Raw genomic sequence first — 18,511 nt, 5'->3', positions numbered from 1 at the left:
GTCATTTTCTTTCTGATCCTTCACCTTTTCTTTTTCTTGCCCGACTGCAATGTTAGTTCCCCTGATAGGGTGGTGAAAGGAAGCAGTGACAGAGGCCACCCTCGTCTTCTTCACAATCCGAAAAGGAGGCTCCATTGTCTGGTAGTGCATGAGGCCTGTTTGTCACTAGAAAAGAGAAATATTAGAGCAATGTTTATGGACTCTTCACTGCTTCAGGCTGAAAGTGATGCTTATTACTGCTTCTTTCATTTCATTGGACAGACAGGACCAGTTATGTAGCTCTTCTAACTGCACGGGTGCTAGCAAATGTAGGGAGAATCTTTAGATTACCTGGTTAGCAGAACCGTGACAGAGGATAAGGGGGGACCTACTCAAGGATGGGTGGGACATCCTCATGAGATGATATCTACATGGAAACCAGAAGGATGATGTATTCATTTCCTAGGACTGCTGTATTAAAGTGCCAGAGACAGGGTGTCTTAACCAAGAGAAATTTATTGTCTCACTTGTGGTCTTTAGATGTTAGAAATCCAGAATCAAGGTGTCAGCAGGGGTAGTTCATTCTGAGGACTGTGAGGGAAGGATCTGTCCAGGCCTCTCTCCTCGCCTTGTACATGGCCATCTTTCCTGTGATATCTCTCCACATCATCGTCCCCCTATGCATGTTCATATCTACATTTCCCCACTTACACAGATACCCTAGTGGATTGGGGCCCACTTTAACTTGACTACCGCTGTAAATACCCTATCTCCACCTTCTGAGGGTTAGGCCTTCAACATATGTACTCTGAGGAGACAGATAAGTTGGTCATACTAAAAGGGTGGAGAACAATTCTAGGAAGAGGACAGTTTGCCTAGGGCCTAAGATAAGAAACAGATTATTCATGTGGCTAGAACTCAGCAAGCCATGGGGCTGGTAGGAAGGGTCAAATCACAGCCAGCCTCGTTGGCAGTCCATAGGAAGACTTGCAATTTTATTCTAAGTGCAGTGGAAAGAGATGTGATCTAACCACTCTATGGGTGGAGAATATTGGAAGGTGACAAGAGTGTCCACTCAGGAGGCCAGTGCAGTAGTTTAGTTGAGAGATGAAGGTGGTCTGGACAGAGAGTGATGACAGATGAGGGTGGTAAGGGACAGAGAAAGCAATGGAGGGAGGTCAGATATAATTTGGAGCTAGGCTTCATAGGACTTGTTGGAGAATTGGATGTGGAGGGTGAGGGTAAGAAAGACAGCAAGGAGAACTTGCAGTTTCCTAATTGCAGAACTGGATGAAGTGTGGAAGATGGGCAACATGGGAAGGGTTGGGCTCAAGTTTTGACAAGATGGGGGTCAAGGGCACCATTCTGGACATGTTATATATGAGATATGCATGGGGCATCCAAATGAACAGACCATTAGGCAGCTGAATACATACAGATCTGGTGTTCTGAGAAGAGGTATAGATCAGAAAAAAGAAAAAACAAAAACAAAACTGGGAATCATCTAGACACATGTCATTTAGAGCCATGGGAAAGAGCATGGCTAACTAGGAAGAGAAAACAGTTATGAAGAACGTCTACGAACATTTAGAAATAGGTCTGTCTTCTTATCAACCATCCATGAAAGCCAAGGTATAAAGTCATTGTACTTGTATCTAATGCAGTGACTCACTGAACCCCTAATGCTGGGGTTGGTGAGGTAATAGGTCTAGTAACCCGCCTCCTGAGGACTCAACATAATGTGATACCACAGCTGAGATAACACGAGAGATTTATAGTTGACATTAGAAAACCTTCCAGCAAGTGCTGGGTCACAGTAAACTTATGGTTGCACTTTATGATGGTTGTCGGGCAACAGAGTTAACATTTCAAATGGTGTGGAACTGACCCATATATCTGCCCAGAGGTGGGTCACAGAGATAGTTTTAAAAAGTAATTTTAAAAAGTAATTTTTAAAGGTGGATCTGAACCACTGAAACACTTGAACATTTACTCAGAGAAGATCCCACAGGTTTTGGTTTTTCTTTAAGCATGAAAACGATCATTTTGGCCTACAACATGGCTGGGATGTTGGTGCCAACCGGACTACTTCGACCATAGAACCATAGTATGGCTTTTGCACAATGGAATTTTGTGTGTGTGTGAGGTTTGAGAGACAGCACACGCGTGCATGTGTGCATGCTCACGTGGGAGAGGAGCAGAGTGAGGGGGAGAGAGAATCCCAAGCAAGTTCTATGTCAGCACGGAGCCCGATGCCGGGGGCAGCTTCATGAACTGTGAGATCATGACCTGAGCCGAAATCCAGAGTTGGAAGCTTAATTTACCCACCAGGCGCCCCGCATAATGTAATTTTGAAAAAGATGATGTCACGGTATGCTCTTGACGGCTACATGTGGTGAGTTTCTTCCCATCTTGTTATTCTTCTCCCAAGTCACTTAATGGTGTTAATTTATTCTTCTAGCTTAAGTATATATTTACACACTACCACATACATGAAAATTTAAAAGTTCAGAGTAGGGCTTATTCTAAATCTTTCATAAGAAGTTTTAAGAATATAGGATTGATTCCTGCCAGACTTCGTTTTCTTTCCATTAAAAAAAAAAAAAAAGGTCGCAAACAACTTAAGGTTTCTTGCACTTTTCCAATTTCTCATCATCATTGGTTACAGAAAACCTCTGTGGATGGAGTTCAGTGCCCTTAGGGATAAATAACTAATTGTTCGTGGTAGTAAACTATTCCAACAGAAATCAACTAGCAGGTTTAATTGATGTAAGGCTTTTCTTCAAAAACCATCATATCCATAGTCTTGCAATGACTTGATTAAAGCATTAAGATTATTTCAACATAAAGGGTCTCCAGATCAGAGAGAGAGAGAATATGCAAGGCATTTACTGAGAGTTGAAAGAGCTCAAGTTGGCCCCAGTCAGTGGGGATGTTGTAGAATCATGTGGATAGAAAGAAATTGCTGAGACTAAAAGTGTCAGCATCTGCAGTTTAGAGACCTAACTGGATGGAAGTGAGACAGAGAACTGTGTAGGCATATATGTATGTGGGGATACAGATGCTCCTGTGACTCCCCTTGTAGAAACTGTGTTGTGGGGAACAAGTTTCCTGCATCTACACTGCCTATTAGCCCTATGACTAACCATAATTATAGTCCGTGACTGACTTTATTTGAAGTCACATCTTGATGCCTTTGACTTTTTTCTGCCTCTTGAAAATTTTCATTGGTTTTCTCTAGCACATCTCAAAACAGGAGACTCAAGTCTAGTATTAGCTTAGAATGAGCTCTTTTCACAACAGTCTAAAACTAAAGCTGAACACTAGTTGAACCTTATAGGGTTAAGAGTGAAATTGGAAGTTGCTGTGGGGAATAATGGGTTAAATCAAAGCTGCCACTTAGTAGCCGTCACTATGGAGAACATCTAAACCTTTTTATTCCTTTTCTGTGCCTCAAATGAGGAATAACATTTGTAGAATTGTAAGGATTATATTGGCTTCTCTAATTCTTCCTCTTACACCTTTTTAAAAAAATATGTATTTTTAAGAGAGTGTGCAGGTGAGCAGGGGAGGGGCAGAGAGGGAGACAGAGAATATGAAGCGATACTACACTGACAGCAGGGAGCGCAGGGGCTCAAACACCAACTGTGAGACTGACCTGAGCCAAAGTTGCATGCTTAACCGATTGAGCCACCCAGGTGCTCCACATCTTAACTTTCTTATTCCCCTACTTCCAGTGTTCTAAGAATGTTGACACATAGGGATGGTCATAGTTGCCTACATGCTTTCCAAATTAACAAGGGATGGAATTTAGATGGTGTCGATGTAAGAGAAACATTTTAGGCAGACACGTACAGGTAGAAAGGCAGGAGATGAGCATCTAAAATGGAAACAGTAGGACTAAAGGCTTGGAAAGGAGACCAAAGTCTGCCCACTGAAAGCCTTGTATATTGGCGCATGTTTTACTGGCCAGAGGCAGGAAGTGTAGGACTGTACTGACTGCCCTGCAAACCTGGCCATTGGAATTAGTGACAGGGATGAATGTGAAATCAGAAAGACGCTTAATGCCCTGAGTATATGGAGTCATTCATAGCAACTGCCAAGAGCAGATGGAGGAGGCAAGAGGAAGAGAGGTAGCTGTGATTTGGAGAGACCCATGTGAACTCACACTGATTTTTGAGAGTGTGCGCCCAAGTGAGGGGCCGAGAGAGAGGGAGAGAGGGAGCGCAGAGCCTGGAGTGGGGCCTGAGCTCACGCAAGAGGATCTTGTTTTCTGGTTAGCAACAGAGTTGTGGTATCTTGTCTCTGTGCAAAGGGTATCCATGTAGTAACGTGGCAGAGGGACAGACGGCTTGGGAAATATGATCAAACTTTATTATCAGTAACTGTTAGCATGTGATGGAATGTTGCTATTTTTGCACCAAAGAATCTCAAACCTCTCCCAAACAGCTTGAGCAAAGAATTCACAAGGTTTTCAACCAGCTTATGGAATTCAGCAAGGTCAGGATGTGGGACAGTTGCAAAGGACTGAGGAATTCTGTCGGGCTGAGATTTCCACGTTTTGTGTTTTTTTACCTGTCGTAGTAAAGGTGGCTAGTCCAACAGAGGGGTCACCCACTGAGGCTACCCTTAAGCCACCACACCATGACTTTCCTAAGGATGAACTAGATACTAGGATTCTTCTGAAGTCTTAAGAGTTTAATTCAAGAGGCAGAGGTGATAACTTGTCAGTTTGGCTAGACGTCCTCTAGTAATCAAACCCTTCGGGCTAGTTTCTGATGTATGTGCAGACAGAACACATGGAATTAAGGCCCCTTCCTTCAGAGAAATTTCTCACTTAATACAAAATTCTGAAGCTGGAAGAAGTACCAAATTCTACTGTGTTCAGCCTGTCATTTTAAAAATGGTAGTTTGGGGAAGGAACAAATAAATCACTTAATACCAGCCTGTGAACCTTTTCACATAGATAGCCCTAGTAATAAAAAATCAGCAACAAAAATCCTCTAAGGGGGCAAAACTGATTTCAACTGCACCGGGAGAGATGGAACTGGAGCCCTTATTCAGGGACCAGGGTACCATCTGGGATCTAAGTCCCTTTAAGGACACCTGCCCTGAAATGTGTGCCTGGTGTATGTTGGGGGCCGCATCAGGTCAGCACTGGATAAGGGTATCTGCTGGGTTCCATTTAGGTCAGTCCCATGTTTAAGTGTAAAACCAATAATCTCAATTTAAATGGTCACAAACTGCTTGCTAAAATGAAAGGTATTTAAAGACCTTCCAACTTTGAAAGCCAACATTGCCCAACGATGTGGACAGCTTTATAGATCACATAAATAAGGCTGTTATTACCACAAATTCAGCTACCGTTAAAACACTTCATTATAAATACTCAGGAAGAGGCACTGGTACAGGGGTACACCATCTCTGAAGCCTGTTTATCATCTTATAGCAAAAGCACACCACCAATGCATTTTTTTCTTTTTAAGTGTATTTATTTTGAGAGAGGGAGAGAGAATCCCAAGTCGGCTCCGCACTGGGGAGGAGGGCTCGAACCCACAGATGGTAAGATCATGACCTGCACCAAAATCAAGAGTCAGGCGCTCAACTGACAGAGCCACCCAGGTGCCCCACCAATGTTATTTTAAACAAACAAAATGAAGTTAACTCAATAAATATCTTTTATTAAAGAAAAAGAGGAATATTGTTAAGCACCAAAACTGTATGTTGTTACATTGCATGTACAAGAGAAGGTGACTGCAATACTTGCTGTACAAGTACTTAACTCTGAAGTCGTAAGTGTAAAAAACAGGAAATACAAAGCAGTAATTACAATGCAGAAAAGTTGCACTAAAGAGCAAAAGGCAACAGTCAAAACAATTATTGGAGATTTCAGAGTATTGCTATAAATGCCTGCTTAGTTTTTTCTTTGTACTTTTAATACTTTAAAATATTAATGGAGCATATAAGTATTGTAAATTTGCAAGAGTGGCATTTACAATACACTGTGCATACTTCCATCTAATGTACGGTGTTAAAGCCATCTTTAAAAGCCAAGCACAATGTGCTAGTGTTTTGCTTCTACCATTATAATATTGCACAAAGCTAGTAAAATAGTGAATTGGTCTGCCATTGTAATTTTCATTGAACCAGAAAGGCTAAAAAACATGTCAGTTTCATTAGCCCTTATGGGCTTTCATCATGCAAAATGATCTGTAGCCTTCGAATTTTCACAAACAATATATATATTATGGTTTCACACTTGGCAAGACATACAGTACAGTAAGAAACTCAATGAGACAGTGTTGATTCTGTCCGAGTCAAAGAAGTCAGAAGTCACTGTCTGGGTTGTATCGTCTACCCCTCTTGGTTCACAATTGAAGGGAAAATGCCATCTTGTGATCATGAAGACTTCTTAAAACCAATGTAATTAGTATTGGGAAAAGCTGTAACTTGTTACACTCTTTGATAGTTAACCATAGAACATGCAAGTTAAAAAAAAAAAAAACCAAAAACCCAAACGTCCCTTGTTAAAATTCAGCTCTATAACCAACACCCATACCTTTCTGTATACATCTAAAAATCACTTTGCACAGCCTTTCCTATCCACCCTTAATTCCCCCAAATTGAGGCACTCTTATAACCGACTTTAAAAAAAAAAAAACAGAAAAACTTTCCCTTACCTCTCAAAACAAATGACTGCTTTGAGATTCAGTGTGAAAGAGCATTGATACAATATTTAACATGTCAACCTCAGAGGTATTTTCTGTACATGCACCTTAGTGGCATAAAGAGGGAAGGGGAGAAACATTTAGAAATTTGGATTCTCAATTAAATTCCTCAAATACCAAGCTGTACATTTACTGTGGGCAAAACATTTTAGAATGAACACATCTTCAAAATAACCCAATGGGCAAACATTTCTCTCTCTCTCTCTCTCTCACACACACACACACACACACACACACTCACTCTCCAAATTCCCTCTCACCGTACAAAAAACCTCTGTTTACATACATGATAGTTTAGGCAGCAATATAAACTCATTTTTTAAGAAAAGCTTTTAAATTAGATTATTTATAGGATAAAAAATACCATTGCTTTATTTTACAAAGCAATTTAAGCAGAGGTTCCTCCTCATGTGCTTTAACTAAAGAGCACTTTGTAGCAAAGTTCAGAAGTAACTACTGAATTGTTCAGCAGCACTAAATCAATGCAACACGCTCCAACAGTAAGGTGCTTCTACTTTTTTTACCTCTTCCCTCTGAAATCAATCGTGCTGGCCCATCCTCTAGCACTAAGCATAGCTCTTCTAAGCAATAAAGGTGAAATAAAATCTGTTTATAATGCACATTTAACTTTACATTATCATTTAAATTCAGTGCAAGAGTTAGGGACAACTTATTAGGGTTTCTGTTCTCCTTATCAAATGGTTGCATGTTAACAATGCATCTGCCACGATTTTTAAATGTTTTACAGCTGTTCAAGAAGATTTCTTAAAATAAACCTGGTAAAGCATATGAAATTTCAACTCCCTGATAAGGCCGTCATGGACCCATTATTAGTGCTTTACAGATTGCTATCTCATGATACTTTTTTTTTTTTTTTAAACCTGTACTTAGTGAAAGAAAAACTTGCCTTAGGCTAAAAGCACGGATTCACATTTATACACAAACTCAATGAATGCAATTAAAAAATGGCATCTTAGGGAATGTATAAAATTGTGTTAATTGTATCCTGGTCCCATTCCAAACAGAGGATGCTGCCCGTTCATTTTTGTTCCACTGATATATGAGTTTTAATTCTTGGTGCCTGCTATGATCTAAGTATGCTTTACAATTTAACACTCTTATCGCAAAGTGGTCGTGCCATGTTACCTAATATTGGTACACAGTTCAGCTTCGTAGAAACAAGGATTTCCACCCCCACCCCCCTCATTATACAGAGTAAATGAAAGTGCTGAAGATTTTCTATGGTTTCACGTAATGAGAAAAAACCCACATTCCCGCTGTGGAAATCCTACACCTGATCCACTCTTAGAGCTGTGCCTAGTTGTTTTAAAAATACACATTAAGAAATCTTTCAGTTCTGCAATGAAGAACTAGGGAATGATTGTTTTCAATACTAATCACCAACTCAAAACCTATAAAACATAGAGCAAACAAGACAACTGCTCATCTTTTAAAAATCCTCTTTAGCCAGGCCTTTTGTCACACTGCTACCCCACAGTACCCCCCATATTGGAGATGGGTAGGAATACGTTTTCTGTGTGCCACATTGGTTATATACACAACAGTTTGAGTATTAAGTGGCACTCAAGTGGGCAGTAACATTAGCCTTACAATACCCCCAAGTTATCTATTTGTTTCCCCACTTAAAATATATTGCAGTCTAGACTGATAAATCAACTCGTAAACTGATTCGGCATAAGCAAGCAGCTGTTTGTGTATTCTTATGACAAATGATACACTGAGATAAAACTATCAAATATTTTAAACCATATAAATAGTACAGGCAAGTCCAGTACTTGAAACATGATCACCTGTAAATGTCATCCTAACTAAATATATAAAACCTTAATGTAAAGCGCAAAAATGCTCATTTTTTTTTTAAGGGCAGGTGGAGAAAAGGGGAATTTAACCATGCTTACATAATTTTGTTGGGTTCCAAAACCTCCTTAAAATTAACAGGTTGGGGGGAGAAAATAAAATTAACACGAGGATTCAACTGGTAATGTCATCTTGGACAAATGGACTGGAGTTATTTGAAATTTTAGCATTATTTACGAGAACTCCAAAGGATGGTGATCTGTACTAACTTGTACTTCTGTGGAAGGAGGAATCGGAATCTTAAGGACAGAAGATACGTGTACTGGAAAAGTTACTCAGCAGAGAATAAGCACAGCTGGTTGCTAACAAGACCGCACTTTAACCTGCTCATCATCAAGTGAGACGCCCTTCATGGAGTGCCACAGTGGGATGTGCTCAGAGGTATGGATGCACCTCCAAAGGATTCACAGGGGTCTGTACCCCTCCAATATTTGCCAGAGACTTACTAGAACATGGCTGTGAAAGACAAGTCCCAAGACCCATTTCTAAGAGAACCTGTCTTTTGATGGAATCCCAGCTCTAACACTAAATGGGGAGCAATTCCTGGCATAGAAAAATCCCAGTGCTTTTGCTGTACGTTTAATATTAGGTTCTCTTGTATTTTTCAGAATGTCAATGGATGAAAAAACGAACTGATCCATAAGCATCCAGAGGTTTGAAACTGATACGTGATTTTTTAAAGGTTTGCAAATTTGCTTAAAAAAAAAAAAATCAAACCAATCAGTCTTTGGTTGAAAAGAATGCTTCAGTTCTGTACTGAAGGAAACGGGAGGAGGGGAGGGTCCACACTCACCTCCCCACTGTGAGATGAACATTAAAATATATATCTCGTGTACAGATGTAATCTTCCAAGATAAGAAGTGGGAATAAAACAGGAATAAAATATGAAACATGTGAAAATGCTGTGCAAAAGCTCCTACTCATCAGTAAGCAGGAAGTTTTCTCCTTAATTATTTTAAAGGAAGTAACATCTTAAAGGGACAAATCTGTGAGCATTTTTTTTTCTCTCCATGAAAACCACTTTATACACGTTCAAGGACTTTTACTCTAGGACTGCTTTTCTGGGTCTAGGCCAGAGAAATGCCTCAGAAAAAATAAAAGTTCTTTTTGGTTCCTCAGTCCTTAACTCCCTTCATATAAAGGCCAACATGTGTCTTATACAGAATTACACTCTACAGAATACTATAGACTGGGTCCAACAGATCTACCTTCGGTCAAGCCCCCAGCAGTCCTGCTGAGAATTCATAATGGCTCCTTTCACATAAATGCATCTTTCAGGACTCCAATACAGCAAAATCAGCACCTAGAACTTTATACCTATGTTTTAAAAAGTCTCCTGACAGTAACAAAGGCTCTCTCCCAAAATCCCACTCAAAACATGTGAGGACAGTAAAATGCCAGCCCAGAAGGCTTTTCTGCCTGTCTAGTTTCTGCATTATTTGTAGAGCACATTTCACTGCGGAGCATAACAAAGAGAAACTTAAATGTGCCCGTTACAAAGATTTAAGATCAGCATCCCTATTATTGAATCCTCTTTTTTGATTCTCAATAGGAAAGTCATGTTGCGTTACGCTAATCAAGCAATCGTTCAAACAAAAAGACTAAAAATAATTTGAAATATTATCAAGTTACAAAGTATTGCTTTTCATACACAAAGTTGCACATGAAATTCAAACTATTATAAATTCACAATTATGAAGAGCTATTTAAAAGCATGGAAATTTTTACTTCAAAACCTTACAAAGTGTAAGAGTGTGTGGTCTTTTAAAAATATGCCATGGTAAATCTATCATGTTGTGGTAAACACATTAAATGCATCTCTGTGGTTATGTTATCTTTTCAGATGTTGAACATCTTTAAAATGTGAACATTTTCAGTGCATTTCCACCTGATTCTTTCCAATTCCTGTCCTATAGCTATCATGATACACTTCTTTTTCAGAGTGCTGCACTATTTATATAAGCTGGTATGGAAGAGGTGCTGTCTTTTCAAGCAGAGGACTATTCAGTGCACTTAAAGATGGATTTCAAAGCAGACTCAATACAGCTCACAGTAGATCTCTGTCAACCCAGTGTTCTTCCAACTCAGAGCAACCCCTAGCTTTACTGGCCACTACAAGGATGTAACTGGGTGGACAGGAGGGGAAGGTGCTTAAAAAAACCAGGCATGTCCAGAAGGCCTTTTCTTCACTGCATCAGGAGCACTGCACATCTAAAACTCATGTTAACCACCAACTACTGGAATGACTGGAAAAGTGATAACTTGCCAACTGTGCCTCCGTTTTTTCACACCACTGTGCCAATACACTTTGCATCTAATGGAATCCAATTGGGAAATCGCATGTTTAAAATTTTGTTTTCCAAAACAGTAAGAACTGATCTTCAACTGAATTTTTTCTTTCTGTTGAGTCACCTGTTTAGAAAAAAAATAATACAATGTATTAAAAAATGATGGCTTATTAAGGTCAGTGTGTATATACATGTTCCCACACAACTTCTGTAACACCCAGATGAACACTGATAAATAGCTTAGAAATACCCATTTGTAGAGACAGCATACAGGAGACACTTTTTTAAAAAAAAGGATACATTTCTATTCATAAAACAGTAAAAATGAAAACAAAATAACCTGAATATGGATTTTGATCACATAAGGTTGTAGGGTAGATTCACTTTTATTTCTTCTACTAACATTTTATGTCAAAACTATATGGTAAAAAGGAAAAAACAGTCTAAAATATTGGCGTCAAACTGCCAGCGTAGTAAGAATTGTTAAATGATATTTTAAAAATTCACTAGACTGTGAGTTTTTGTTCTATTGCTATTTAGAGGATAGCATTAGTACTGGTCTTTAAAGGGATCCTTGTGGTAGGGCTTTTTAAGTTTCAGAATAGTTGTGTTTGAGATCCATGGCTTACATATGGCATAGGAATAATTCTTTGAAAGACCTACTTGGCAGATAAAAACAGACATGCATTATTAGTTCTACGTTATTTAATACTATAGCTACATGTGGCTTTTGAGCACTTGAAATGTGGCTAGTCTGAGAAAATGGATTTTTAATGTGATGTAAATTGAAATCTGAAGCAGCATAAAATATTTGTTCATTAAATATAATCTTATTGTTTTGGTAAGACATTTCACATTTAACCACTGAACACTTATCATCAACACTGAGATGTGCTACTAGTTAAAATATACACTGGATTTTGAAGACCCAGGTACAAAACAAATGTGAAATACCTCGTGAATTTTTCATAGCGATAACATGTTGAAACACACGATTTTGGATACATCATGTAAAATAAGTATTAATGAAATCAATTTCACGTTTCTTTTTACCTTTTTAATGTGACTTGAACTGTTTAAATTCCATCCATCCCTCAAACTGTATTTCTAACAGACAGTATTGTCATAGTTACTTCATAACTTTATGAAGGAACCCACAGAAAACAAAATAGAAAATAAAAAGCTTATATATGTATTTCATTCCGTTTAGAAATTTCCTTCAAGGACACTATTACCTATGGCTATCCCAAGAAGAGTTTTCAAGAAAGACAAAGCAGAACAGGATATCTTCACTTTCTATTTCATGAAGTTTTGAGAAATTATTTTATTTATTTATTTATTTAACAAGAGACAGAGTGTGAGCAGGGGAGAGGCAGAGAGAGTGAGAGAGAGACGCAGAATCTGAAGCAGGCTCCAGGCTCTGAGCTGTCAGCACAGAGCCCGACGCGGGGCTTGAACCCATGTATGTGAGATCATGACTTGCGCCGAAGTCGGGACACTCAAGCAACTGAGCTACCCAGGGGCCCTGAGAAATTATCTTCTTTGAAGAGCTAATGGTTTAAAATCTTAAACTAGGGGTGCCTGAGTGACTTGACCAGTTAAGTGTGCAACTCTTGATTTCAGCTCAGATCATAATCTTACAGTTCATGAGTTCTAGCCCTGCCGTTGGGCTCTGCGTTGGCAGTGTGGAGCCTGCTCAGGATTGATTCTCAATCTCCCTCTCCCTCTGCCCCTCCCCCCTGCTCTCTCTCTCTCTCTGAAAAAGAAACAAAATCTACAAAAAACTGATTAATAGGAAATACAAATTATAGCCTGTTTATCCATCTGTAAAGAAGCCATCTAAAAGTTCAGTCTTTAAAAATGATTTCCCAAGGGGCACCTGAGTGGCTCAGTTGGTTAAGTGTCTGACTCCGGCTTAGGCCATGATCTCACAGTTCGTGGGTTCAAGCCCCACATTGGGCTCTGTGCTGACAGCTCAGATCCTGGAGCCTGACTTCGGATTCGGTGTCTCCTCCTCTCTCTGCCCCTCTCTTGCTTGGCCTCTGTCTCCCTCTCTCAAAAATAAACAAACATTAAAAAAAAAAAAAATTTTTTTTTTTTTTTTAATGATTTCCCAAGACCACAAGACAAGGCAGTGAGAATAGCTCCTTTATCACTGCCTGCTCGAATTGGTAGGGATTACAACTAGTCTATGGTTTGCTTCTGGTGTAGGATGCATTGTTTTTTGTTTTGTTTTGTTTTTAAGTGACTTTGCAGATATCTGAGCTCATACATTTTCTGGGACCATTTCATTGTTTCTCTCAATATTCTAACACATACAACAGTCATAAATAATCGGCCAAAAAAAGAGTTTTTAGGCAACTTTCAAAGTGATATTCATCCTGGGCATATTCTTAACACCTGCTGTAAGGGTAAATTAGCAGTCCAAAGCTATAAATAACCATGGAGGCACTTTGACATACAAAATGCTGCTGCAATGTCTATGTCTTGGGCAGGATCCGGTGAGATGGCAGAAAACAGAAATGATGGGCTGGCCTGAGCAACAGCAGGTGGGTCACATACCCCAACTGGGCTACTGTGGGCAGCTGTATCAAAAGGACTAAACACTCGCTTATATGAAGGCCCAATCTGTGCTAAGATGGTAGTTTTAGGCATAGGCTTAGCAGCTCACTGAGAAGCTTCAAGCAGGAGACAAGACGACAGGTAACAAGCACTGTTAAGTGGGAGACAATCTACAAGACTGAAAAAGATTCCCAGTCAGACACCCTGAGTCTCTAGCACTGAGTATACACAATATATTTGCTATCTTCTACAAAGCATAGTGTACATATGTTAAGAACAAATGGTTTGAAATTATTTTGGGATTCGAAAACACTGAATCATACAACATGATAATTAGGGCCTCTATAAATAACAGGGGGAAAAAGATACCAACAGCCCAATACCCATGGCATAACACTGGTGCTATCAAATGTTGTCTGGAGCATAACCACTTATTGAGATTTTTCACCCCCATTTTGTTAAAGCTACTGACAGTAGATCCTGAAGGGAAGTGGTACAGATGAGAGTATAACACAGGAACATCTAAATTTTCCTGATGGCCCCATGCCCAAAAGGAACAAGTGAAACTGCTTTTAGTAGTATTTTATTTGATATATCCAAAACAGTATCTTTTAGCATGTAATCAGTATAAAAACCTTAATGACATACTTTACCTTTTCTGTATGGAGTTTTCAAAATCCACATGTACGCCTGCATGTACCTCAGATCTACTCAGAATTCATGGGAGTGAAAGCCAGGAATCTGCATTTTTAATAATCTCTCAGGGAATTCTTACCATCAGGCATGTTTAAAAAGCACTGGCTAATAAGTAAGTTTATTATTCCTTTATCTATTCCCCTTCCAGAACTATGAGTCTTCCCCAGTTTGGTGAATATTGTGAAGCCCACAGAAACAGTCCATCAAGAGAGCAATTAAGATGCTTAATAGAATATATCTGCATAGTTGCATTACAGTTTGCACAAATAATATAATTTCAGTTATGACTAATATCACTTCTCTATATACTATATATAGCATGTTATCTTTACTGACTCTATATTTAGCAGAATTTGTGCCACAGTACTATGTAATTAGCTTCCTAAAATGTGGTAGAGTAACAACTCTATTACTTTAGGAAAATGTCCAATGTGTAACCAATACCATGGGCATACCCAATAAGGTATGCATACACTTATTACATGTTTGTTATTTTAGCTGCAATTTTATCTGGATTATGCAGTAACTATGATAAGCCTTAAAATGATAATTTTAACCTTAATTTTAAAGGCTTAGAAAGCTAAATAACCAAACAATGCAGTAATTTTTCTGGATTGATCTCAGACAATTCCTCTCTGGGCAGCTAAGCAGATATCACAATTCAAGGGAGCAAGCACCTGAGTGGATCAGTTGGTTGGGGTCCTACTTCAACTCAGATCATGATCTCACAGTTCCTGAGTCTGAGCCCCACCTAGGGCTCTTTGATGACAGCTCAGAGCCTAGAGCCTCCTTCAGATTCTGTGTCTCCTCCTCTCTCTGCCCCTCCCCCACTCATTCCCTCTTCCTCCCTCTCTTCTTCCCTCTCTCAAAATGAACATTAAAAAAAAAAAAAATCAAAATTCAATATATATAACAGTTTGTACCTGAAATACTTTGGTGAGGAAAGAGCTTTTGGGTTTTAAAGTAAGAGTAAGACTGCCACCTTACTGGAATCAGTCTATCCTCTTTATTTGGGCTATACTGTAGAAATTTTTAATGAGCAGGTATAAACCTGGCATTTATATAACTATCTTTGAAAAGTGCTTTACTGTTTGTTAGGTTTCTAGAAACTACACAAAACCTGAAGTTTACAGATCTATGGTCGATTCTATAGCTGAGCTATATAACAATAAACCTCATCAATAAAATAGAACAGACCTCATCATCCACTATTAGTGAATGCTACTAAAGAAATTAAGACCATTTACTTGTTAGTTTTCCCAATCTGTGCAGGGTAAAGCCTCCTCTTCATCCTCTGACTCAGGGGACGCTTCTTTGATTCTTCTAAGAGCTTCATGGATGCTCCGTGTTAGAGGATCTGTGTCAGGCAAAAGTGTGAAGGATTCTCTCAAAACTTCCTTCTGTACCTTCTTCAATTTCACCCCTTTCCGTATTTGTGCCAAGATATTATTACTATCATCTTCATCAGGAAAAGGAGGCAGAGTTCGCTGTTCAACCTTTTTCAGATGAAAACTACCACGCTTCAAGGAAGCTAGCACCTCATCCATGGGTGAGCTCACTTTATAAAATGAAAGAGAAGAATTACAGTTAGGATCACAATTAGAGTCAAACTGATAACCTCTAGACTTTAGGACTGTGATAGCCAAGGACACTGAAAACAAAATGAACCATGAACCATGGACAGGTGTGCCAAAAACACATGAAATACCAATTGTACTTGTTTAAAAAAAAAAAAAAAAAAGCCGGGGCACTCCTGGATGGCTCAGTCGGTTAAGCCTCCAACTTCGATTCAGGTCATGATATCTCACAGTTCCTGAATCCGAGTCCCAAGTCGGGCTCTGTGCTGACAGTTCAGAACATGGAGCCTGCTTCAGATTCTGTGTCCTTCTCTCTCTCTGCCCCTCCCCCGCTCTCTCTCAAAAATAAAACCTAAAGGAAAAAAGCCAGACTCAACTTCCAAATTAGTATTTTTATAATTTCCCCTTAAGACACCTAAGCAGACTGGGAGCTGGGAGGTAGTCTTTAGGAATTTCATAGCTGAGACTCCCAAAGGCACCAGCACAATCTAAATTCAGAGAGCAATTTGAGTTACAAATGTAATTTTAAAGAACTAAGTTTTGACCCAGTATGTTTTTTTTTTTTTAAAGAGATTTTATTTTGTTTTTGTTTGTTTTTTAAGTAAACTCTACCCCTGATGTGGGGCTCAAATGCACAACACTGAGATCAAGAGTCACATGCTCTACCGACGGAGCCAGCCAGGTGCCCCTACTACGATGATGGTTCTGTTTTACCATTTAGTTGTTTTACATATGAAATTCTACTCCAGTTATGGTAAGAAATATTTTACTAAACGGTCTCTCAGATTAAAATGTAATATGCAAATTGTTTTATATAATGTTCTCCCAATGAAAGCTACAGAGAGGGATTATTCTCTGTTCTTTTCAAAAAGAGCTTTATTAAGGCATATCGGACACACAATATATTGTCTATATTACTATCTTTCCTCTTTTTTTTTTTTTTTTATACAAAGAGTGTATCAAGGCCCTCAATAAATATGTGACCAAATGTTGCATGGTCCTGCCAAAGCCATCTTAGTGTTGACAGCCCTTCCCAACTGTCTTACTTTTTCTGTGAATACTGTGCTTGTATTTCCTAGGCTTAAAATCAGATTTTGGGGGCACCTGGGTGATTCAGTTGGTTAAGCATCCAACTCTTGGGGTGCCTGGGTGGCTCAGTCGGTTGAGCGTCCGACTTCAGCTCAGGTCATGATCTCATGGTTCGTGAGTTCGAGCCCCGTGTCAGGCTCTGTGCTGATGGCTCAGAGCCTGGAGCCTGCTTCGGATTCTGTGTCTCCCTCTCTTTCTGCCCCTCCCCCGCTCATATTCTGTCAATCTCTCAAAAATAAATAAGCATTAAAAAAAATTAAAAAAAAAAAAAGCATCCAAGTCTTAATTTTGACTCAAGTCATGATCTTACGGTTGGTGACACTGAGCCCTGCATTAGGCTCTATGTTCACAGCAAAGAGCCCGCTTGGGATTTTCTCTTTCCCTTTCTCTCTGCCCCTCCCCTGCTTGTGCACATGTGCACTCTCTCAAAAATACATTTAAAAAATGATAAAAATGAAGTCAGATTTTCTTCTTAACACAAAAGGAGCCACTTACTATGTATTACCAGTTAGATTAAGTACCACCTCAGAATATATAATTTTTAAAACATCCCTAAGAGCTCAAGAAGGTACACATTTGTGTCTAGGCTCATTTGTTGATGTGGGTTGGTAGAATTCTGCCAGGCTGTGACTTTGAAACCTATTTGCAATCAAATAATGCCCAAAATAAAATAACGTTTTAAGCTTTGTTGGGTCCTATGAAATAAAAGGGCCTTTGATTATGACTCACTTTACTCAACAGATTAAAAATGTGTTTCTAACTTACCTCTCCTCCTCTGCAAACCTTCAGCAGTCTTTTTGAGCTTCTTCCTGGCACTGACCAGCTGACTACTGTCAAAGAGATGTGCTGAGGGGGCACTCGCAGACTTGGGGATCCTCTTCTCGTTTGCCTCTGTTCTAGGCAGACCTTTCTCCAGTGTCTCTGGGGAGGTGTCTTTAGCAACAGGCAGAGGTGGTGGGGGGGGAGGGGGAGGAGGTGGTGGCGGGGGAGGTGGTGTTGGAGGAAGAGGTGGGGGGAGTGGATCTATGGTAACGGAACCTGGTTCGAGGTCAGTATTATTCAAAAGTGGAAGAGAAACAGTGGGCGGCAGTTCAGAGGTAACACCACTGAGAGGTAATGAAGCGGCTTCAAGTTGTGCTAGCGAAGTATCTTCAAGGTGTGCGAGGCTTTGGGCTTCTGTTTTGTGTGATGACCCAAGCTCGCCTATTCCTTCCTCTGCCTTTGCACTTTTCTCTTCTACCTGTAGTGCTCCTGGCAGAGAGTCACACTGGTCCTCACAGGGCACAGGACTGGCTGTGCTTCTTCTTCTTGCATGAGCCAGTCGCAATCTGGTTGATTTAAGTATGACTTGGCCAGGGTACCTCTAAAAAAGTAGAAGTGATTGTAACTTGTCAAATTAGTTTACAACAATCTATGAACTGATGGCTATTTTCTCCTTCAGGTCCAAGATGTTGTTTCGGAGCTGTTGTGATTTCAGGGGGAAATTCTTTGATACGGTTATACAGAAGACCAGAATACCAAAGCATAATCCCTTTCAACAGCCGTCATCCAACTCTATTTGCTTATCAAATCTTTTATCAAGGCCCTATTCCCTCTTATCCACTTAAGAAGTCAACTATTCAAAATTACCACAGGATTTAAAAAAGATCTTTAATTACTGAAATCACTAGCTTAAGTGGAAAAATAATAGCAATATAAAATATCAAACATCAAT

General features: G+C 39.5%; 1 protein-coding gene across 2 annotated transcripts in view; it reads right to left on the bottom strand.

Moving 5' to 3' along the window:
• Positions 1 to 8,602: 8,602 nt before the first annotated feature.
• The window catches only part of JMY (junction mediating and regulatory protein, p53 cofactor), a 56,474-nt gene continuing 46,565 nt past the window's right edge, over positions 8,603 to 18,511 (bottom strand). Inside the window, exons 8-10 of one of the 2 annotated variants that reach the window (XM_049648574.1) lie at positions 17,563 to 18,160; positions 15,379 to 15,689; positions 8,603 to 10,997 (exon numbers count right to left, since the gene is read on the bottom strand). In XM_049648574.1, coding sequence (XP_049504531.1) covers positions 15,382 to 15,689; positions 17,563 to 18,160 — 906 coding nt within the window. In that variant the 3' untranslated portion in view covers positions 8,603 to 10,997; positions 15,379 to 15,381. Of the gene's footprint in view, positions 15,690 to 17,562; positions 18,161 to 18,511 lie in introns of both variants that reach the window. The other variant, XM_049648572.1, reaches the window with a different exon arrangement.

This window comes from Panthera uncia (assembly GCF_023721935.1).
Source record: "Panthera uncia isolate 11264 chromosome A1 unlocalized genomic scaffold, Puncia_PCG_1.0 HiC_scaffold_17, whole genome shotgun sequence".
Taxonomy (NCBI): domain Eukaryota; kingdom Metazoa; phylum Chordata; class Mammalia; order Carnivora; family Felidae; genus Panthera; species Panthera uncia.
Note: the sequence above shows the minus strand (reverse complement) of the source record. Positions and strands in the feature narration are given on the sequence as shown.